Raw genomic sequence first — 24,082 nt, forward strand, 5'->3', positions numbered from 1 at the left:
GAAACGGCAGGCACATGTGCAGGGCGACCCTGAGGTGAGCAGAGAGGAAGGAAACTGAGGAAGCTACAGAGGGGGGTTTCAGTCAGCTCAGCGATGTAGAAAGCAAGGCAATGTGCTGAATGGGAGCAGCCATTTATTCATCCTGTAACTATTTATTGAGCAGCTACTGGAAACCAGGCACTCTCCCTGGGCGGGGGCACAGCAATGACAAGACAGGCAAGGTCTCCACGCTTAGGGAGTCCACGTTCCAGTGCCTGTGTTCGGGGCTGCAGGGATTAAAGAGGCAAGAAACTACTAAACACACACCCCCCAGAGCAACATGTCTTCTGCAGGGGACGACAACAGGATGATGCAGTAGAGAATCCGATGGCTCCCTCAGCAGGACGCTCAGGGAAAGCCTCTCCAAGGAGGGAACGTCACAACTGAAACCATCAAACGACCAGCAGGAACCAGCAATGACAATCTGGAAGGGGGGCAACGCAGGAGTGGGAACAGCAAGTGCCGGCGGCTCTACGGAGGGAAGAGCTTGGTTTAGTTTATTCAGGGACATAAAAAAGCTGCAGGGGGGGCAAGGAGGACGATGACAGCAGATGACAGCAAAGACGACACAGCTTTACGTCTTCATAATGTAAGGCCAGGAGTGTGGACCCTATTCTAAGTGGAAGAGAAAGCCACCAAAGAGTTTAAACAGGGAAGTCGGACTCTCAAATTTTCATTCAAAAAGATCACTTGGGTTTCTTCATGTGAACGGTCTAATGCAGCTCCTGTGTGAAGGGAAAAAGAAGTACGCAACGCAGGGAGAGTGCGGAAGATGTGCTCCACCCACCGCAGGGGAGGCAAGCCAAGACGAGGACGAGGGCTTGCCTGGTAAGAAGCGAGTCCTCCGCTGAAGTCAGATAGCACGAAGGGTGTGAACCAAATTAACACAGCGTGCGACCTGCACCGGGACATGGCAGCCCCAAGGAGCAAAAGGAAAGCGGGGGAGCTCACCCAGGCCGTGCAGGAACAAGGCAGAAACTACGAAACAGCACTTGCTCACCTACACAGTCCTACGGGGCGCTGTCTGCTGTCACCACTGAAGAGCTGTCCCTAAAAACCCACAGAAACTCAAAGAGGGCCAACCAACCTAATTAAGTAAAGCCTCAGCACACAAAAAATACTCCTGAGCATCATGCATTTGACCCTGACACCCCAGAAGCTTCCACCTGGTCTATCAGCTGCCTGTCCTTCGATGTTTCACACTCTGGTGTCTTCGTCGTACAGCAGAAAAAGAAAACAGCAAAAACACTTTATACGTCACAAGAAAGCTGGATGGAGAACACTATCTCCTGATGGACACGCTATTCCACGGTTTCTCTGTGGACAAACACGAGTGTCACACTCTGCCACGTCTGCAAACCCAGAATAATAAAAGACGGCCACTGCAGCAGGGGGCTGCCCGGGTGCCATACCAGAGCCACACCACACTTCAGCCAAATGGCAGTCGCTCTCGCCAGGCTCCTTGCACAGGTCCACCACGTCTCGGCACACGGTCTCTGGGGTAACGGGAACTTCGGTGAAGTGCTGCTCGTTGTTGCTGAGGTACACCGTGAGAAACATCTGGAAACGAAGGAGACACAACAGTTACCAGGACTGTCCACGCTGCCGGCTCTCACTCCCGACTCACCTTAGACCCCTTTCCCTGACCAGTCTCCGTCAAAGCGCAAACGTACAATCGGACAGCACGGCTGTCCCCTGGCTGAAGATCAGGGAGGGACCCGGAGCTCCGTCCACCTGGGGGCCCTGAGAGCACAGTCACACCAGCTCACACCAAAGGGCAAATTACGTCTTCCTCTGACATTTTATTTATCTTATTTGTTTACAAAATACTTCTATCGTTCGAACGTGCCAGGCCCACACCACAAACAGATCCTCCTACCAACCCTGTAAGCACCACATGGATACACTTATTCACGCACAACCTCTCTGTGAAAGGATGCACGGGGACACAACGCGCTTCTTCTGAAGGGGAGGGATGGGAAAGAGAACGGAGAACTTGGGAGGAAATTTAATATTTATACCACGGACGTATATTACCTATCCAAAACACCGCACTTTTAAACCTCAAATGTTTTAATCAAATTAAATGCCTACTTTAAAGCATAAGTCTTTATCAACAAGGGATAAGTAAAAATTGACTGGTTGTTACACTAGAACTTATCTGACCCTGGATAGGAACTTCAGGCCAGCAGAAGATTTAAATCTAAAACTCATCAATCATCTCTCTCAGTAAAAATGGACACTATATCTGAAAAATACTGTACTGGGAGCCAGCCCCGTGGCCGAGTGGTTAAGTTCAGTGCACTCCACTTCGGTGGCCTGGGTTTGGTTCCTGGGTGCAGACCTATACCACTCGTCGGTGGCCACACTGTGGCAGCAACCCACATACAAAACAGAGGAAGACTGGCACAGATGTTAGCTCAGGGTGCATCTGCCTCAGCAAAAAAAAAAAAAAAAAAAACCTGCTACTAAAGAATTGAAATTTTCACATCTATTAAGTTACCACACACAAAGAAAAGTGGCTAATTCCCAGTGCTGAAGAAGCTGAGTGAAGCAGCAAACTGTTGGTGGCAACAGTACACCCCTCTGCGCAGCAAACTCCGTGAGCACCCGCTCCCAGCAAGTCACTACGTATCCAGACAAAAACACGTGTGAAAGAGGCATCCACTGTGGGAATCGGTCCTGTGAAAATAATCCCAATCAGAGAGAGAACGGCAAGGCTTCAGCACACAAACTCGATGGACGGGTACACAGCCTGCAAAAATAACTCCTGAGACGCGCTAAACAGCGGGAAAAGTGTGGATTTTAAGGCTGTAAAAGAAGCAGAATGCATAGGACTTACACCAAGGCCACGACGACACAGGAACGTCACACAAGTGTCACAGTGCCTGCCAACGTCACACAACGCCCCCCCTCCCCCCCCCGGCTTCCCCGTCTCCGCCCACGACCCCAGGACTGAGAGAGACGCTCCAGGCTCCTCTTGGTCACAAGGCAGCGCCTGACGAGGCGCGATGACAGGCACTGGCCAAGACAGCGGACTGCACCTCGAGGAAGCGGTCACAGTAAGAGGAGAAGAGACCCATCTGCACGAGGGAGGGGCCGGCGGGCTCAGCCCCAGGGCCTGCTGGCTCCCCGTCACACTACCACCGTGCTTCCCGAAGGTCACCCCGGCTCCCTTCCTGCAACCGAAGCTCTCCCCTCACATAGACACAGACAACACGGAGGCAGCCCCCACACCTGGAAGGTAACGCAGGAAAATGAGCACAGTGGGTGCTGTCAAAACAGTAAATAAAATGCATGGAAAACGCTGTCATTTCCCAGTATGAGCTCAGAGGCTCGCTTTCAAGCTAATTAAATCAAGTTTTTCACATTCCGGTAAACTGAACTACACAAAGACACACAGCTCTAGGCCTCAACGCAGCCAGGAAGGCAGAACTTTAAAACTGTTACACAAAAATCCTACTACGTTGAAAAAACACCAGAGATTAACTAAGCCCACAGAATTCCACCTGCTGCTGCTCTGGCAGAATATACAGCGTATTTAATGACGGAGATGAAAAATTTACACTTCAGTATGAACCAGTACTTCTCCACACTCCCCACCCACATCAAAACTTTCTTCGAAGCTCAACACTTCAAAGCAGTAGCTGTGTTCATTGTAAACACGAGACCTGGAGTGTTCACTCAACCAGAGAAACATTCAACATCAGTATATCTCAACACACACCGTGTCAACAAACAACAGGCTTGTGCGCACGCCAGGGGCACCCCACCTGGTACGCCCCATCTCTCGGGGTGCTTCACACACGGCGGCTCAGAGGCCGACATCACCTCTCAGACCAGCAGAGCAGGTGTTACTTTCTCTTTATAAACGGAGACACTGACTCAGAGAAGCGATCTGTGGGGCTACCAAAATGAGAGGCCAGGGTGCAGCTCTGTTCTTCGGACGCAGCCGCTCTCCGTGAGCTGTTCTTACAGCACAAACATCTCAACAAATGCTCTGTTGAACCACAGTAACCCCAACTTTACTTTCAGAAAAACAACAGCTACATTTATTGAAAAGTATAATTACAAATAAGAATGATGAAAGACGGGTCTGTTTAAGACTACTTTTCCCCAAAATCCACAGGATTAACACTGGTGTGAATGCCGAGCGCAGGAGGGACCCGTGTCTGCCTTTCCCCAGGGAGAGCAGCCCCGTGGAGATCTCAGCGAGCGTGCAAAGTCCCCAAGGCTGGGCCCTCAGGGTGACCCCGCCGCAGTCCGAGCAGGAGGTCTGCGTTCTCACCCAGGTTTGTTAATCATTAGTTGGACCAGCTCGGGGAAGTAAGATCGCCTCTCTGACCCTCAGTCTTTGAGTTCTCTAAGAGCCATCATTTATTTTAGGTGTTCATGGTGTCCGAGGGAAAGCCACCATCCTTACAACGGCCTAAAGCTGGCACTTAGCAACTCAGGCATGAACGGAGGACCTGAACGAAGGCAGTGGCCAGGAGGACAGGAAAAGGGAGAGACTCAAGAGGAAAGACAGCCTCTGGTGACTGAACGAGGGCGGGGCGTGGGGTGCGTGTGACTTGAGCAACTGTGCGGATGCCGAGAGGAAACTCAGGAGCAAGAGCTGGGGTGCTGCGCGTTGTGACCTGGGCAGTGCCAGGGGGGTAGGGGGTGTCTTGTGTGGACTGGCCGATCCACGATCCACCCACACCAGCATCTATCCCCCACCACCCTTCCAGCCCTCACCTCCTCCTAACCCCTCCTCTCTCTGCTTCGCTGGTGCCCTCCCTGCTGTTCCCCACACGTGCCAGGCGTGCTCCCCACTGGAGCCTGTCACTTGCTGTCCTGTTTGCACTGTTCTTCCCTGGATGGCAGCACGGCTTGCACCCTCATATCCTTCAGGTCTCTCCACAGAAGCTGCCTTCTCAGGGAGGCCTTCCCTGGGCATCCCGCCCAAAACTGCACCAGCACCCTCACAAGTGCACGCACATGCACACACACACACGCATGTCCCTGCTTTATTTCTCTCCTTGGCACAGTCACCAACATGCCACATATTATATCGACATAACGTGCTTTTATCATCTGTCTTCCCTACCAGAATGTAAGCACCACACAGTCCAGGGGCTTGACTGCTCAATCCCATACCCTCAGCACCCGGACCTGCGCCTGGTGTAACAAGCACACAACAAGAATCTGTTTATGAATGAATAAATGCTGTAGCTGTTACTGCATTTTACAGATTTACATCTGACTTCTTTTCACGGTAAGTTTTCTTTCAGGTATTGCTACGAGGGATACAGCGCAGTGTATGCGGCACAGCTATAGGCTCTGACAAAAATGAGAGTGTGTCCTCTCCTCATTCCTTCAGCTTCTATCACGCTACAGTCCTACTTCTGTTTCCACATCCTTTTCATTCACCCAATATTTACAGGCCATCTCCTTCATGGTCCAAGTTCTACTGTAGAAATAACCTTTTCTAAATAGCTAATACGGCACATAGTACAAAATTCAACAGAGAGAGTGAGTGTGCTGTATGCAGAGGGACACAGCCAGCCCACAGGGAGGGAGCCACGGGAATCAAGACCCAGCCTGGCTCTTCCGTGGTCCCGTCCCTCCTCACTGGACAGACACAACCAGAAGTCAGAGGGCAAGGGAAGCCACTGATGCAGTTCACGGACGTCAACCTCCTGGGGCACAAAGCGGGTGGGGAGTCGATCTGGAGAGACAAGCAAGGGAAGCTCAGGGCAACAGGCCTCCCCTCCAAACCCAAACTCAGTGACTTCAACATCTCCGTGGTTAGAGGGGGCTCTTGAGCAACGATGCAAACAGAAGGCGAGCACAAGCACAAGCCCAGCGGGGGTCTAGGAGAAGCCGATCCCGGCAGAGAGATCAGCAAAAGCAAAGGCCTTGAGGAGATCAAGGGTCTCAGATTCGTGGAAGAGGAAAGTCACCCTAGGGGGAGCAAGGGGCAAGGATTACAGGACATTAAATCAAAGAGCCCAAACCACGGCTCAGGATGTTACTGGTCCTCAAACTCTGGAGCGGACAGAGGGGTGTTAAGCAGATTGCCGGGCCCCACCCTCAGAGTTTCTGACTGGGTGGATGTGGGGTGGGGACTGAGACCCTGCATTCTAACGAGCTGCCATGTGCCGCTGATACTGCTGGTCCACGAGCCGAGAACCACTGCTCTCAAGCCAGAGCAAGAAATTTGGATTTTAATCTAAGAGGCCTTTGGAGCAAATCCGTAGACACGGAAAGCAGAGCAGAGGTTGCCGGGGGCTGGGGAAGCGACCGCCAATGAACGGGCCCAGGGCTTCTTCTGGGGTGATGGAAATGTTCCGGAATGAGCGGCGATGGTTTCACAACCTTGTGGATATACTAAAAAGCACTGAATTGCAAGCTGCAAAATGATGGTGTGTGAATCATCTCTCAATATTTTTTTAAGAAAAGAGGTCATCAGAGGATTCTGAACAGGGGAGTGAAGTGATTTATGTCATTTAAAAAAAATCACTGTGGCTACTACGTGACGGGGGACAGTCATGGAAGACCAGTTAAGAGGACATGCAGCACATAAAATGAGATATGATGGTAGCGAGAAACAGCAAAGGCGGTGAAAAATGGCTGGATTTGGGCATGTTTTGAAGGTAGAGCCAACAAGACTCACTTGATGGACAGGACACGGGAGGTTAAAGTAGAAAAAAATTAAGGGTGACTGGATTTGCTGTCTAAGCACTGGGTAAACAGTGGTGTAATTTACTGAGATGAGGATGGAGGAAGGACTGGAGAGGGGCCCACAGGACAGGGGCCTCCACGCTAAACTGGAGACGGGAAGAGGCCATTTAAGACACAAGTCTGACTGAGATAAGAAAAGTTGAGAGATGAGCAAATACGAGCCTTGAAAGCCATAAGACTGGGTGTCCTAGATCAGCTAGGGACAGCCGGACACAGAAAAGCAGCTGAGGACTGTGGCTTGAGAGAGTCAAACATCATGAGGTGCCACAGAGGACAAGGATCCAGCAAAGGACTGAGAAAGATCCATCAATAAGAACACAAAAGAGGGGCCGGCCCCACGGCAGAGTGGTTAAGTTCACACACTCCACTTCGGTGGCCCAGGGTTTCGCCGGTTCGGATCCTGGGCGCAGACATGGCACCGCTCATCCGGTCATGTTGAGGCAGCATCCCACATGCCACCACTGGAAGGACCCACAACTATGTTCTGAGGGGTGTAGGGGAGAAAAGGGAGAAATAAAATTAAAATCTTTAAGAAAAAAACAAAAAACACACACACGGAAGGAAACCCAGAGGAGTGTGATGTGCCAGAAACCAAGCAAAGGAAGTGTTGCTACGAAGTCAAAGGAAGCTTAGACGTCTCGGAAGTGAGGGCCGAGCACTGATCCCCACATTTGCCAAGATGGGGGTTGTTGGTGGCCTTGACAAGCACTGAGTAATGAGGATGAAAGCCTGGTCAGAACAGACTAGAGAACCCAACGGATGGACAGAGAGACATGGTACAGACAACCCTTCCAAGGTGATTCACTTTAACACAGCGCAGAGGAAATGGAGCCAGAGATGCAAGAAGACAGAGAGTGAAAGGAGCACTTTGTTTGTATTTCAACATGGGGGTATTTACAGCAGGTTTTAGTGGGCGGGGGTGCTCCCGTAGAGAGGGACAATGGTATACATCACACTGAGTCTTTCTCTCTAGCCATCACCTGTTCTCTAGACCAGTGTTCACTGCCCGGTGGGGACGGCCATCTGGAGAACCAGACGCTTCACACTTGGCATGGCCAAACGGCCAGTCCCACCCTCACTTATTTTCTTCGTCATAGTATTTACTTTTTAAATTACAAACACAGTTTATCAAGTTTGATGATTTCTTAATTGGATACGATAGCACAGTGGCGACAATTAGGCTAGAAGAGGTGGCTTTAAGCTATGACTGTACGACCCTTCATATGTCACCGAGGGAGTGTCTTACCTGTAAAAATCAGAGACAGGAGGGGTGAAGGACCACCCACCCGTCCCAAGTGCTACCGTGGGCTACAATATCTGCAACGGCTCCTCCTCCCTTCCAGGAAATTATGATTAGAACAAAATAAAGGCATCACATCTTTGGAAATAAACCTTTTAAACTCATTTCATCCACTCTTTCAATTTATAGACATTAAGTATGTCCCCAAGTTATAAAGGTTAATTATCACTTACACTTACATATCACTTATAATTTAAAATCTTTTAGATTGTAATAAAGCCATTATTGTGGGCTTTATTGTGATGATTTATAATAATCTAAAATTTTATAGAAGAAATGAAACAGGCATTTTCTCAATAAAGATCAATTCCCTTCTTCTTACTTTGCTTGGAAGAGGAACAAAAAAAATAAGAAAAAGAGGGTCACAGGAGAGGACTGGCTAAACTAATTATCATATTAACCTGAGAAAAAGGAAGTGCACGTGGTCTTTATCTGTGTTTCATAAATCTACTGTGCTCCAAAACCATCAAAGAATTCTTCAAAAATGTAATTTAAACCCCTGAAAAGGAAAACAAAAATGAGGTGAAGCTGTTTTTTATTTCATTAAAATGAAGTAGTTTGATCAGCATGTTGAAAACTTTACTTCAGAAAGAAATTTCAGCCCACTCGATCAACTACGTCCTTCAGGAAACAAGGATTGTGGCCTAGAATTCATGACCTTTAACAATAAAAAAATGAAACCGTTAAATCTTAGAAGTTTCCAGCATCCGACACTAAAACATTTTAGAAAGAAAAAGCACAAATAACAAAACTTTCAAAAAAGTGTCCCTTATGTATTGTTTTGTTACAAAACGGTATTTGCCAAATACTATTATAGAAATGGAAAATATGTCTATACAAACACGTAATACACGCAGCGAAAAAAGCCTGGGACTATATTCCTCAAATTAACAGTGGCTAGGCCTTGGTGATAAGAGGATGAAGTGACTTTTTGAGAGCTTATCTATGCTTAAATTTTCTAGAATGACTATGCACCACTTGTACAATAAAATCGATCTTTTAAGGAATCAATGATGAAATTGACAAGATAAAAATAAGGTACCAGGGCCGGCCCGGTGGCGAAGCGGGTTAGGTGCGCACGTTCCGCATCGGCGGCCCCGGGTTCGCTGGTTCGGATCCCGGGTGTGGACACGGCACTGCTTGGCAAGCCATGCCATGATAGGAGTCCCACATATAAAGTACAGGAAGATGGGAACAGATGTTAGCTCAGGGTCAGTCTTCCTCAGCAAAAAAAGAGGAGGATTGGCAGCAGATGTTAGCTCAGGGCTGATCTTTCTCCAAAAAAATAAAATAAAATAAGGTACCATTTTTACTCACACACGTTACCACTTGCCTGGATCCTTGCTGTGAGATATGTAGGGTAAATGTGTTTCTGACAGTGCTTCTCTTGGGTTACTGTGCTGCCTCAACTGTACTCAACGACCATTAAAAACAAGCAATTGAGAAATAAATCTTAAAAGCCTGCTATATTAGAATGGAATATTATTCAGCCACAAAAAGGAATGAGGTACCGACGCATGCTACAACATGGATGGACCTTGAGAATGTTATGCTAAGTGACAGACGCCAGACACAAAAGGGAACGTCCAGAATATTCAAATCCAGAGACAAGAAGTAGATTAAGAGTGTTTAGAGGCTCGGGGGCAGGGGAACTGGGAGTAACCAGTAAAGAGTACGGGGTTTCTTTTTGGGGTGATGAAAATGTTCTCGAACTAGTGGTGACGGCTCTATAACCTTGTGAATATACTAAAAACCACCTGATGTGCACTGCACAGGGTGAATTTCATGGTATGTGAATTTTATCACAATTTAAAAAGCCCACTACAGGCTCACTAAGTGTCAGAGAGAAAACCACTTAAGGTAGATGAGATTCACTCGTGGAAAAATCAGAGAACAATTTAGTACTAAATTACATAAATGAGACTGTAGGTAAAACGGAAATTCAGAAATAAAACAAATAAATGAGATCAGAGATAGACTGAGGGTTTCAGCAAAGAGGCATAAATTCACGGACAGCATAAGAAAAATAATAAAAAACTAATTTATAGTAACCTTACTTCCAAAATGTCATCTTCTCCTGGCACTTTATAATTTTTTAAACACCATATTCTCAGGAAAATAGAGATGACTTCATTAGCTTCTTTCCCATACATGGAGACAAAACTGTGTTCCCTGGAGTTATGTCCCCTGGGAGGCCATTGTGAGAAAGTTGATTATTCTCACTGACTCAAGCTGCAAACGCGTTCCTGGGAACTTCTGAGGTAATTCTTTTCATCAGAGAGAGTGCAGCGAGAATCAGACCAAAACAACCCCTCGGCCTTCAGTCGCACCCGTAGAGCCCCATACACGAGGACAAGACACCGCTGGGGCATCCGAAAACGCTCACAACGTCCAGCCGCACAGCAGACGGCTTTTCTTCCTTTGGTAGAAGATGTGAATACCTGATCCGCCCTCCTCAGTGACCAAAAGACACGGAAACGTTACCCTCTTTCCAACTTGTAAAACAGGAACTTCATTTTTTTATAGTCTGAGCACAAGGAGAAGAGAAACTCGAAAGGGTATGGAAGAGCAGAGGATGTAACAGACACATCACGTACGACAATATAAATGGAAAAGCCTGGGGGAAAGAAGGGTAAATTAAAACGCTGGGGTACCACTTACAACCACTGCACTCGTCTTCAATTAAAAGATAAGCTCCAACAGAGAGGAGACGGGAGGAGAGGTGTTCACTCAAAGACACGATGGTGCCACTATAAATTGTTAAAGCTCCAGGCCGGAAAGTGAAATGAGTCATGTGTCAAAAGGCATATGATTATGTATACCTCGTGACCTCACTTCTGGGAATTTATCCCAAAGTAATAACTGAAATGAAGAAAAACTCTAAATGCCTAAAGATTTTCACCACAGTGTTACACCTATAAACAGAAAGATGAAAAAGTAAATATCCAGCGAGGAAACGTAAGTTAAAATACAATTGCTGGAAGCACTATAACCCAGCCGCCAACTAGTACAAGTACAGTGTTAGAGAAACGGTAAGATAACGTTACAAAACAGAATTAAGCTGGAGATTATAACCATTGAAAACGTATGTGTGTACGAGGTGACTTGTGTGGAACACACAAACGTAATGAGTGGTATGAGGACGGCAGGTACAGGTGGCACTTTTAGATGTTTTAAATCTCAATGTTAAGATTTTTTAAATACTTTACAATTTAAAAGTACACAATATAAACAGTGATAAAAAGAATGTGAAAATATTTCCTTAAAAATGGTCAATGTGACTACTATTTGCTTCTACTTCTTAAAGTGATGAATGTGAAAAGAAAGAAGATTCAGGAAAGATAAAACACTATTTCTATTAAGTTCTGCCAGGCAACCTCCCCACACTCCAGAGCAATTCGTGCTCAAGTCATGTCCAAGAGGAGACTCGCCCTTCCAAAAACCCAAAGTCACAGACCATTTTCATCTAAAAAGAATGGGTCACAGATCTATTTTTAAGAGTTCTGTTTTTCCAGGACATGCATTCACTCTAACTATGATGTTATGCTATTAATACAAGAATGATTCATTTTCAAAGAAGAATTATTTCAGATTAAAATTTGGAAGACTTTTCCAAGAGGAAATACAAAAGAACTGGCTAGGGCCTTCACAAGAAATTCACTTTGTGTCAGAGGCTAAAGTTTATTTCTTTGATTTAAAAAACCATGTGAAGTTGCACAGAAAGAAAAAAGGAACCAAGAATATAAGATGTTCCTTGTCACAGAAAGGAAATTAAGCTTTGGAGTAACACCTTCAGAGTTTTGATTTATAAAAACTCAAATCCCTTAGGTTTACCCAAGAGAAAAAAGAAATACGAGAGGGAAAAAAAATTGTCTTTTAGAGAAAAATGAACAACCTGTAAAAAGAGTGACATATTTCCTCCCCAAATCTTACAGCTCCCAGGAAACTCAGCACGGGGACAGCCAGGTAATAAGGTTCGTAGCGAGACTAGAGAAAAGTCTGGATGTTTTGTGTTTAACATTTGTCTGTGGAGAGAGACGTGAAGTACAACCTCACTTTTATATTGTGCTGCACCCCTCATGAAAGAAGGCCCCAGAGTACCTTCTGGAAGAGGATGCTGCTACCAGGCTTCTTAGAACCTGGTCAAGAAACCACCTCTCTCAACACTTATGATACAGAAAGGGCATTTAATCAAGAAATAGTATCATCAACCAAAGCTTCTTTCAACCTCTCAAACACACACAGCCATTCAGCCCGTCAGCCCACGGCTCACAACACTGGAAAGTCTCCTGGGATTTTCTGCCTCCTGCTTCTCAAACACCTGGCTGTCCACTCCAGGGGTCACTCTGCTGGCAGGGACTGCGCACCAAGAACACGGGTCAGCCTGGACTGCCTCGTCTCCCCAGTACCTCATGGGCAACCCGCAAGGCTTCACTCTGAGTCCTTTCCTCAAAGACACACTCGCCAGCGTCCCTGATGATCGGTCTGACCCTATTACAGTTACCGGAGGATCTCTGTCTGCAGAGGCCTATGATGACTTCCGAGCTGTCTCTCCTGCCTAGACTTTACTCTCGAGGCCATTAAGCTGCTTTTTAAAATCTTCATCAATTACCATGAGTTACGTCTACCAATGTTCTATTAAGGGTCAATGATATTTAAACTCACCTCTACGCCAAGTGTCCCACTTTTTATCATGACATATTTTAAAATCAGTCCATCAGTGTCTATCAGCCAAATCTGAGTTATCTACAGCAAAATCATAAAATCATATTCAATGGATTGGTTTTTTATACATCATAAACTACTCCTTTGGTCACTATAGCAAGTGAGTAGAATTCAGAAGTCAGGAACACATGAAGTCTCAACACCAATTTGAACAGTACTGTTACAAAAGTTCACCCAGCATGGAATATCCTAGCCATTCATTCAGCATCATCGCAAGCACACAATCATTTTCTGAGATAATTGCTATTCTGGAAAAAAATGATACAGCAAATAGGAAGGGGTTACTTTAATTAAGGGAAAAATTCATTACGTGCTGAAAAACATTGTTTTCTCGGAAAGCTGCATGCTGTTCTTAGCTGTCTGATTACACACCCACTCCACATATGTAACCAGGTAGCAGTCGCCACCCCGGAGACTCAGAGAGTGATGCCCTTCCAGCGTCAGTCTCTCTAAGGAGGCTCCTGGTTCCATGTCTCTCTCCCAACCCCAACCCCTTGCTGACTTCAGCATCTTTCATTCATTCATCCATCAGGCTTCACTGCACCTACGAGGCAAGCACAGTCTAGGCACAGGGAATACAGCGATGGAAAGGCCTGCACTCTCTGGGCAGGGAGAAGAGACTGACAAACAAATGAGCATGGTATAGAGTGATGTGACAGCGAAGGACGGAGGTGATGAGGGGAGGAGGCTAATCGTGGCTAGGGAAGGCATCTCTGCGGAGGGGCACCGGACCTGAGGTTGAAGGAGCCAGCCGCCTGAAACATCTGGGGAAGACATTCCAAGCAAAGGCCCTGAGACGCGGATGAGGTTGGTCTGTTCCATGAACAGAAAGAAGGCCAGTGTATCAGGAACACAGGCACGTGTGACTGAGGGCAGAGAGGCAGACAGGGGCTAGCTCACGCAGGGCCTTGGAGGCCAAGCATAAGGAGCACGGGCTCTGGAGGAAGGGGAAGGTCACAACAGTGGTTCCCAAAGTGTGGTCCCCAGACCAGCAGCATCAGCATTATCCGGGAACTTAGCAGAGACAGAAAGTCTCACCCCCTCCTCCGACCTCCTGAATCACACACACTCCCATGGGGTGGGGCCCAGCAATCCCGCTTGAGTTTGAGAACCGTGGCGTTAGGGGGCTACAAACAGAGATGTAACACGAAGCTAGGTTCCTGAATAATTTGCTATAAATAATGCACAGCACTAGCTGTTTCACCAACAGGTAACAGCAGTGCACATTAATCTGTCCAGTGTATATTAACTATTATAATGCCAAGAGTCAACCCAGTAACAATATCAAAACATCAAAGGTTCATATAAGCTGGTATTTATCTTTACATATTTTGAATTTCAGGGAACTTCCATTCAGTTATAAGAAACATTAAGACCTAAAATCAAATTAGCTGCTCCACAGTCACAGCCTCAAATCACCAGGGGCTGGCCCCATGGCCAAGAGGTTAAGTTCGCGCACTCCACTGCAGGCGGCCCACTGTTTCGTTGGTTCGAATCCTGGGCGCGGACATGGCAGTGCTCATCAAACCACGCTGAGGCAGCATCCCACATGCCACAACTAGAAGGACCCACAACGAAGAATATACAACTATGTACCAGGAGGCTTTGGGGAGAAAAAGGAAAAAATAAAATCTTAAAAAAAAAAAATCACCAAATGAGAAAGCTAAAAACCCGCCCTTTTCCTCACTCCCCTCCCTGTCCCCCACACCCTGTCTCTTTGTGTCAAGTCATCCTATCCTTCTGGAATAACTCAAAGACCATGAAACTGCCTCCAATCGCCCCCCACACACACACAACCAGACCTCCGGCCAGAAGCAAACGTTCTCTGCTTCTCTAACAATCGCTCACACTGTAGTTGTCTGTATCTCTGGCTCGTCTGTCTTACTGGTTTATAAAACCCTTTAGGACAGAGGTTTTTCTCCTCCCTAAAAAACGCTCTCTCAGTGTCTTATACAGAGCAAACCTGAAATACATGTTGTTCAATTGACCTGATCCTGTGGTTCCAAGATTCGAAGTCCCACGGAAAGTGAACAGGACACTAGACCATGACAGAGAATGTTCACATCCTGAGGATTCAAGAAACACTTCCACATGAACACATGGGTAACTTCAAAGTGAGCTTCTGCAAGCCAGATGCCGCCTCGGATGAAGAAAACAAGGCACTCTGCTCATTTTAGGGTAACTTAAGAAATCTTCTCTCTCCTTTTCAACTATGTCTACAGCTTGATTTAGGTAAGATTTCAAATTTCGAATACATCCTCCAAAGCTACTCAAAGTGAAGCTACTCTGCTTTCCACATCTGTCACAAACAAGTGAAAGAACTAAATAACGATACTGAGCTAGTTAATTCCCCACCCCGACACCAGCGGTTCCGTAAGCTCAGCGTTGGATGCTTTCTTCCAAACCAAGCATGGCTGCTCTGCGGACAAGTGTCCTATTTTACGCAACAGCACTGTGACATATTGCGTCCTTTTCTTCACTTTTATTCACTAAGCACTCTATTTTTACGATCCACCCATGATGCCACGAGTACAATCAATCCTTGCTTCTACTTCTTCCCTTTCGACCTCACACGCTGCTATGGAAGTCACCTCTGTGCAAATCTTTACGAAAGCTCAAAAGCCAATCATGGGCATAAATTTAAATGGGTGAGAACTACCCTCACCCAAGAAAATCAAAAATAAGAAATCCATTCACCCAAACAATATTTATTGAATCCCCACAGTGTGTTAAACACTGTTAAGTGCTAGAAACACACAGATGAAAGGCAGGGTGCCCGCCCTCCAAGAGCACACAGGACAGCGCGGGGCTCTGCAAACAGCTACGACGCAACGTGAGAACTTCCTCCTGGAGGACGTCGATTGTCCAGTGAGAACAGGAAAAAACTACTTCCATTCAAGGAGTGCTACCGAACTGAAAACTGCAGGACGAGGAAGACAAGGAGGGAGAGGACCAGCCAGGCAAAAGCATGACGTGTAAGGCACAGGGCTCGAGAAAACCCAGCATGCTGTCACAAGGGCAATCCCGGAGCTGCTGAAACAGGAGGACGGGGGCAAGGCTGGCCGAATAGGAAGGGACAGGGCGGGTCTCAACCCAGGAGCCAGAAATGAGCTGCAGAAACTCTCTATCTATAACACGTGTTTCACACACACACACACACACACACACACACACACAGTTATGGAAAGTCAGACGGTGCAGAGCAGGTCACAGACAGCAATACACAACAGGGCACAACTAGCTGTGAGCAGAAGGAAAGGTAACCCCAAGCCCCACAGGCAGCCCTAATGCAGGCTTCCTCGAGAGCATGCAGGAGGCAGTAAGCAGATCTTCTCAAACTGCAGCACAATCGAGAAGGGAGGCCGAGTGAGCAGTGGGGTGCGTGGATGCCCCTGCGTGCCCAGACGAGGCACTTCCTCTCCTTTCACAGCGCGTGCTGGGTTCTAAATCTGACCTGCTCAGTTCGGGGTCTTTACATCACTTCCACCGTGAGGCTAAATACTCTGGAATGCAAGTGTCTCGTTGACACCAAAAAGCTGCAATCTACCAGGCTAGATGCTAAAGGCACTTTCTATCTGGTAAGGAGTCTGCATCATATGCTGTAAGTAACAGAAGGCAGACCTGAAGTGCTGTGCAGAGGGAAGAGGCAGAGTTCTGTTTCAGGAAAACCACCACAGAAGTGGCATGTTGAATGGATCAAAGGGGCAGACAGCAGTACAGTCACGCGTTGCTTGACAACACTGACACGTTCTGAGAAAGGCAGCACTGAAAACTTCGTCGTTGTGTGAACACCACAGCGTGCACTTACACAAATCTGGATGGCACAGCCTGCCACACACCTAGGCTGGATGGCACTAATCTTATGGGACCACCGTCATGGACGGGTCCGGTCGTCAACTGAAACATCGTTGGGCAGGGCGTGACTGTGAAGGTAAGAAGATAAAAAAGGAGAGGATTACGACAGCCCAGGCAAGGGAGGGGTAGAGCAGAAAAGGAGCACAGGGACTAGAGAGGAGGCACCGTGACACAGAGAAGAAACCGGTGAGGGAGAAAATGGAAGATCAGAGGAAAGTGGGCAATACCAGGTCGCCCGCGACTGAAAGCAACAAGCAAAACCTACTCGAGAAAGATCCTATCCACCTTTAAAATCAAAGTATTATCCTAAAGAGCCCCCTTTCCAGGAAATCAGCAAACTAGCAAAACATTACCCACATATCACAAACCAGCTCAGTTATCATCTAGATCTCGTGGTGTGCACAAAAACACTGGCAGGATGAGATTCTTTCTAGAATTAAAGTCAGCTCTGACTTGAACTTCCTAGATTGCCAGCTACTTTATATCTCTGCCAATGAAATGAAGATATCACCGATTAAAAAAGACTGGTTGGGGCCGGCCTGCGGCCAAGTGATTAAAGTTCGGCACGCTCCGCTTCGGTGGCCCAGGTTCACTGGTTTGGATCCTGAGCACTGACCTACTCCACTCATCAGCCATGCTGTGGCAGTATCCCACATACAAAGTAGTGGAAGGTTGGCACAGAGTTAGTTCTGGGCTAATCTTCCTCAAGCAAAAAAAAAAAAAAAAAAAGCGGGGGGTGCTGGCCTGGTGGCATAGTGGTTAAGTTCACGCACTCTCCTTCCGTGCCTAGGGTTTGCAGGTTTGGATCCCAGCGTGGACCTTACGCACTACTCATCAAGCCAAGCTGTGGAGTGTCCCACATACAAAATGGAGGAAGACTGCCATAGATGTTAACTCAGGGCCAGTCTTCCTCACCAAAAAAAAAAAGAAAAGAAAAGAAAAAGGAGGAAGATTGGCAGTGGACGTTAGCTCAGGGCAATCTTCCCCACCCCCGCCAAAAAAAAAAAACTGATCAAGGAACTTTTCAGTGAGAGCATCACAAGCTTCCAAGGTGGAAGGGTCACGTGGTCTGAAGCGCAGCTGCTGTAAAGCATTTTACGGTTATGGCTTCCTTAAGAAAGCTGATCTGCCCGACTCTTTTAAAGAACCACAGTGACAAGAAGGCTTTCTCTCAAGCTCTTCAGGGATCCCTCACCATGTAGAAAGTTTGGTTTCTCTTTCCTCCCACAGGAAGGAGCCTGCGATATTGGAGCAATCTTCCCCTACGCCTGTCTTGGTCTTACTCCCAATCCCGGGGAGCATGACTTTCTTCTCTCGCCCGCGGGGCCTCAGGATGTCTAGAGCAAGCGAGAAACTGTGTCAACTGAGTTCACAACCAGTTTGCACTATCAGCCAGGCCCTTGACGTGTAGGCGGTGTTCCGGGGACTCCCCTACAGCAGGTGTCCTAACGTCTTTCCCACCCTCTCCAGCCTTTCACCCCGGCAGCTCCACAACCCATTCTCCACACAGCAACAGGGTGAGCTGCTCATATCAATCAGATGATGTCACTTTTACAGCTTCAAACGCTTCCAGTGGCCACCATATCCCTTCCCACGCCACCTACACGCTTGGTCCCACCCACGACAGCCTACGGGCTGCAACTCTCTTGACCTCAGCTCTCACCACTCTGCGCCCCCGCCCACGAAGCTCCTGCCTTGAGGCCTCACTGCGTCCTGTAGGGCTGGCACCAGCCCCTGTGAACCCCGCCTACTTGGATGCTCCACCAAGCAAGGCCTCCCAGGACCCCCTCCTCCGGGTCACCCAGATCTCAGCTGAACTGTCACTTCGCTGACCACCCAATCTAAAGCAGCCAGGCCACTCACATTATGCTATTTAAGTCCTACTTATCTCCCATGTTTTTCTTTGTATGTTCCATCTCCCCCACCCAAACCCCAGAGTAAACTCCATGAAAGGGAAGCTCCCTGAAAACTGTCTTATTCTTTCCCGTATCCATGGCACTCGCAACAGTGCCTGGAATATAGGGATGTTCCCTAAATATCTGTGGAACAGATGCTGTCCCAAAAAGGTCACCCCAGAACAATCAGCAGGTTTATGAGGAAGAACGAAAAGCAACGATTTAATGTGGTTTCACTCAAAATCAGTCCCTAGTTTGTTTCCGATAAACTCATCTGATTAAACCAAATCACTACTCCTTACACAGCCCACCCTGAAGCGGCCAGTGGAGATGCTGTCACTCTGCCCGCATCTCAGCATCCCACCAGCAGGTCATTGCTGCACCATGCAAGCCACTGGAAATGCAGAAGGATGACAACAGCAATGGCACAGCAGAGCCTGCGTGACTCCGTGTCCTCCAGGTCTCCCCACCCACCTACTCTGCTTCTGATCCTCTTTCCTCCGGCCTCGCCTTCAAGCCCTCGTTAAAGACACCATCTAAAGAAAGATTATTCAACAACCCTCATGCACAAGGTGATCGCTGTGCCCATTCTTTCCCTGCAGATGTGGGAGCGCTGAGATCTCTAAGGAAGTATCAGGGGCAGGAAAAAAATAATCACCACCGGCATGTTTCCTTTGCATGGGGTGAGGTCACCTCCGTGTCATTCAAAACTTGATAAGAGAACCATTTACCAACCTTCTCATCCAGTTTGGATTTAAATATGGGAAGACGTCTCTGTTTTCCTTTTTCTCCCTCACAAATAATTATAGTCATGCTCTGAGAAGCACTACTTGAAGCTAGCATTAGCCAAAAGAACCCCATGACCAGTGCTTGTCCTGTCAAGTATGGAAAAACGTTCTAATCTGGGCACCGCCATCTCCGACAGAGCATGTGAACGGGCAGACCTGGGTCAGAGCTCATTTCTGCTGAGTGACCAGGAGCAAAGTACTGAAACTCTTCGAGCTTCAGATTCTTTATGTGACAATGAGACCGGCGACGCCCGCTTCACAGGGTCCTATTGGGATTGGACGAGATGACCAACCTGATCAGTGGCGCAGTGTCAGGCACAGAGAACGTTCTCAGGAGAAGCTCCTTCACCTTCCCCGGGCGGGAAATCAGAGCAGAGCGCCTTCAGTCTCTCTGGTTTCCAGAAAAATTGCTCAACCCACCGTGGAAGATCAGGAAACTCTCAACCATTTTTTATTATTACCACTGGTAGTTTAAACTAGTATTCTATAATAGTTATTATGGTTTCCTACACTCTCCTAAACTTGGGCCTTAAGAGATTTTTAGTGGAAATGTTTGAAATTTAAATAAAGTAGTACTAAGTTATGCAATTGAAGTATGCATTTCAAAAGCGAAAGTTCGGTATACTGGCCAAACGAACATTTTCAATGAAAATCTGGTTCTGCTATCATTCACATAAACCATTTGTTTTTGGATAAATTTTATGTAGAAAAAAGTTAAACGTGACCCACCGCTGCTGAGTCTACGAAGCTACTTTTCTGGCACATGATCTAATTATGTTTAGAATGTGCACTTCTTCGATAAGATGGTTTTCTTTGGATAAGACAGAATGCAAAGCGTTTTAAGAGTCCCTGCCTCCTTAGTACTCAGGGCTCCTACAGGGTCTCGCGATGACCACAACTCCTCCTCGGCTCTCCCCAGTAAGATGGAAAATCTTGATGTCTCATCCACCACTCCAACGTAAGTACACATTTCACACACAGTCTGTCATCTGTGTTTTCTTTTCTCAACTACATCTGATGAAAGAAAAACGTTCTGTGCGGCACCAAGCATTCCATCAAAAAACAAGTACTGAAATAATGTTTGACTTGATTAAGTGGCAGGAGCTGAAAAGGACACTCCAGATTCCTAAATTCTTGTATGCCACTTTTCTAATTCTTTGTGACACCTGCTCGCAGAAAAGGCTGGTGAGAGGTTTACAGGACAGGAGGGCAAATCATACCGACACGTACTGGGATGCAGTTACCTCATCTGAGCTGAAGAAAAGCCAGACAACACAGGAGCTTCTAGAAGGGCTCGGCGTTAGATCAGCTTTAGAAAGCCATTTTAAGGAACGCCACCCACAATGGTAGATTACCAAGAGATAAAGGTCTGCACAGAATTCCTTAAAAGCCCCAGAAAACAGAAGCTTTGTTTTATTGTCCTTACTGTCTGCTGTTGAGGGGGCAGGGGACACACAGAGGGAGAGAAAACAGTTCTTTCTAGAACCTGCGTAGGGATAAATGAACGTCCAGGTTGTTTCCAGACAAGTAAACTCTCTTTCAGTTAATTTTTAAAATCTAAGCAGGTGTACGCTTGTGCTAAGTTTCTTTATAAAGTCTAAATCTGTTTCTGAAACAGGTAAAAACAGACATTTTTCAATGGTTTTCAGCTTCTAATTAAGATAGCAGAAGTCACAAGGCAACACACCTCATGACAGCACATGAAATGTGAGATACTTGGCACATTTTTAAAAACAGATGATTTGTTTAACAGTCTTTGAGAATTACAATCCTATAGGGAACCGACCACAAACTTGATTCTGGAAGAAAACCTAAACGGACTTGCCGTATTACTGCTCAGTGACAAACAGCAGTCCTTTCAGGACAGGCTATAATCACAGAAGTACGATGTTCCACAGCTATAACTTGAAAACTTCTCAATTTCAAAACACAATTTCCATTTGGAAAATACACACAAATCAAACCAGACTTTCACATGAAAATCACACAAGCATTTAAGCAGGAGTTAAGCTATTGGTCTGTGAGCCGCACAACTTGCATGCGGTCACCTTTAGAAATATATAAACCCTAGTGAGCAGCGGTCAAACTTCTAAAGGAGACACTGCAAGAACCTATTTTTCTGTCCTGCACCCCCAAACTAGAAGCTCAAACTATGGGACATTATTTTACAGCATCATGGTATAATCAGAAATAATTACGCTGCCTCTGCAGCGCTGGAAGATAAAATGCCCTAAATTCAAAACCTAAGTCATGATTAGTTCAACTGAGCTTTTTAAAATAAGCTATTATTTTCTTGAAAATATTATACGTATTAAGGCTATGTGATGAAATTCATTTAAACAGAACACTAAATTAATCAGGAAACCCATTCTCCAAGCCATTAGGGATAAATAGGCCATTATTATCGCATTTGAAATATTAATGTAACCGTGAAGCTGCAAATACGGGATTCAAAGTAAAGGTATTCTTTGTGCTACTTTGTCAAACCGACTTGACTGTGCATACGGTGGACACCAGGCACATATGGCTATTGAGATATAACTAAAACTAAATAAATTATTTTTAAATTCAGTTTCTCAGTCCCATTAGCCACATTTCAAGTGCAGGAGCTGCAGGTGGCCGGTGGCTACCATGCTGGACAGCAGAGACACAGAGCGTTTCCACCACAGCTGGACGTAAATGCCGTCTGTGACGGAGAGACAGGCAAATTGCAGTGCTCTGGCCTCCAGGTGGCCCTCCAGAATGTGTGTGGTGTTGGGTGCATTTTTTCAAGTTACCATTTCAGTAGCACGGACAAATTTTTAGAACTATATCTAAAAAGAATAGTGAATGCTTTAGAGTCAGCTAAGTTCTTTCATAAAAACATATTTGTTTGAACACTTCACAAGATGAAAATAATGAAAAAGATATCTGATATAATTTTAAATAGCTGAGAAATCTGGCTCTGAATAATTCTTTCCCTTTATCTGATAGTCAAACACAATGACAGTGACTCACCAAAAAGCCACACTCTCAAACTGCGAATGACCCCTTCTTTAACGAAGAAGAGTCAGGTGCCAAGTATGAGACATGAACCAGTCTCTCCTCACCAAGCTGGAGAAATATCACAGAACCAGAGCTACCGACTGTGGCAGGTATCCGAAAGAGTGCAATTATTCCACCCATTTCTGCACACCCTACCATTAACTCCGCTGTGTTCTCAAGTGCTTGTCTACCTATTTTTAGTTCGCCTACGAAAATGCATCTTCCCCTTCTGGTTTTGGGTCCAATTATCACTTCATGTCCCACATGAAAGAAAGTCACTTGATTCTCGACCATTTGGTGAGAAAACACACAAACACAATTTACTCGCACATTTTTTATACAATGCAGTCTACAGAGCAAGCTGTTATCTGTAGAACGCCTTTAAAAGCAAATCAAGAAATGTACTCAATGCCACAGAATGGTACACTTAAAAATGGTTAAAATGGTGGGTTTTTTTTTTTCTTTTTTGAGGAAGATTAGCCCTGAGCTAACATCTGCTGCCAATCCTCCTCTTTTTGCTGAGGAAGACTGGTCCTGAGCTAACACCCGTGCCCATCTTCCTCTACTTTATATGTGGGACGCCTGCCACAGCATGGTTTGCCAAGCAGTGGGTAGGTCCACACCCGGGACCCAAACCAGCGAACCCCAGGCCACCAAAGCAGAACGTGCAAACTTAACCTCTTCGCCACCGGGCCGGCCCCAAAATGGTTACTTTTATGATAGTTACCTTTTACCACCACAACAAAACAGCCTATAAAGGCAACTGCCTACATTCTGAGACCAAGCATTTTTTCCTATCAATCATAATGCTTTTCCTCATAAATGGGTTAGAATTTTTCAAATAAATTCAAATCCATTTAAAAGCTAAAGATGAGAAATATATTTAAAATAATAGTCTTGTTTTCAAGTACTCAAAATATTACAGGATAAAGACACATACAACATAACATGACTAAAAAAAATCTGTTTCTTACTTTTATGCATCGCAAGGATAAGAATCCCCAGTTTAACCAATATTGCAAATTCAGGAAGGGAAGCTCTTTTCTAGCAACTATTGATTGCAAGCTGGGCATTGTACCAACTGCTTCCTCAATAGGAGCTCTGATCCTCACAGCCACCCTGAGAGCTGGGTACCATTATCACCCCCACTTCACAGATGCTGAAACCGAGGGACAAATTATTTAAAAAGAAAAAAAACCTGTGATCACAAAAGTAGGAGCTCAACAAATGCAAAGCTGGTGTACACGCCACCACACCACACTGTGAATCAGCTACGATTCTACTCTGACACTTGAAAGGCAATCAGAAGAACCGTACTGCTAAATTAAATATTCTCTCAAGAGCTACATAACTTTTCATAAATTCTGATGATCTGGTACGTGGTTGGGAAGAGGAAAACTTTCATTAAGTGTTAAGAGAGCCCAAAGGATAGCCCGTCATAAAACTATCTTTAAGGAAGAAATTACATTGCAACAACAAACGTTTCTTGTCTTGCTCCTATTCTTAAGTAAAATTCACAGACAACCTGCAAAAGTTATTTCAAGACAAGGAAATGTAAATCCAAGGAATAAAAACTTTAACAGCAAAATCCCTCACCATTATCCATTGTTCATATTTTAACAGTGGGCATTCACACCAGAAACATAACTTTAAAACTAAGTATTAAACTAAAATAGAATGCATAATGCTATTTATTAACACTTTCAAATTCCTTGAATTCTGGCAGGATC

At 46.0% G+C, this 24,082-nt stretch overlaps 1 protein-coding gene across 3 annotated transcripts in view; it reads right to left on the reverse strand.

Annotated features, from left to right (window-relative positions):
* Positions 1 to 24,082, reverse strand: part of TP53BP2 (tumor protein p53 binding protein 2) — a 57,824-nt gene that overhangs the window by 32,366 nt on the left and 1,376 nt on the right. The window contains exons 1-2 of one of the 3 annotated variants that reach the window (XM_014838741.3): positions 10,727 to 10,745; positions 1,452 to 1,599 (exon numbers count right to left, since the gene is read on the reverse strand). In XM_014838741.3, coding sequence (XP_014694227.3) covers positions 1,452 to 1,599 — 148 coding nt within the window. In that variant the 5' untranslated portion in view covers positions 10,727 to 10,745. Of the gene's footprint in view, positions 1 to 1,205; positions 1,357 to 1,451; positions 1,600 to 10,726; positions 10,746 to 24,082 lie in introns of those variants that run through there. The other 2 variants (XM_014838745.3, XM_044762732.2) reach the window with 2 other exon arrangements.

Source organism: Equus asinus, chromosome 30 (genome assembly GCF_041296235.1).
Source record: "Equus asinus isolate D_3611 breed Donkey chromosome 30, EquAss-T2T_v2, whole genome shotgun sequence".
NCBI classification, from domain to species: Eukaryota; Metazoa; Chordata; class Mammalia; order Perissodactyla; family Equidae; genus Equus; species Equus asinus.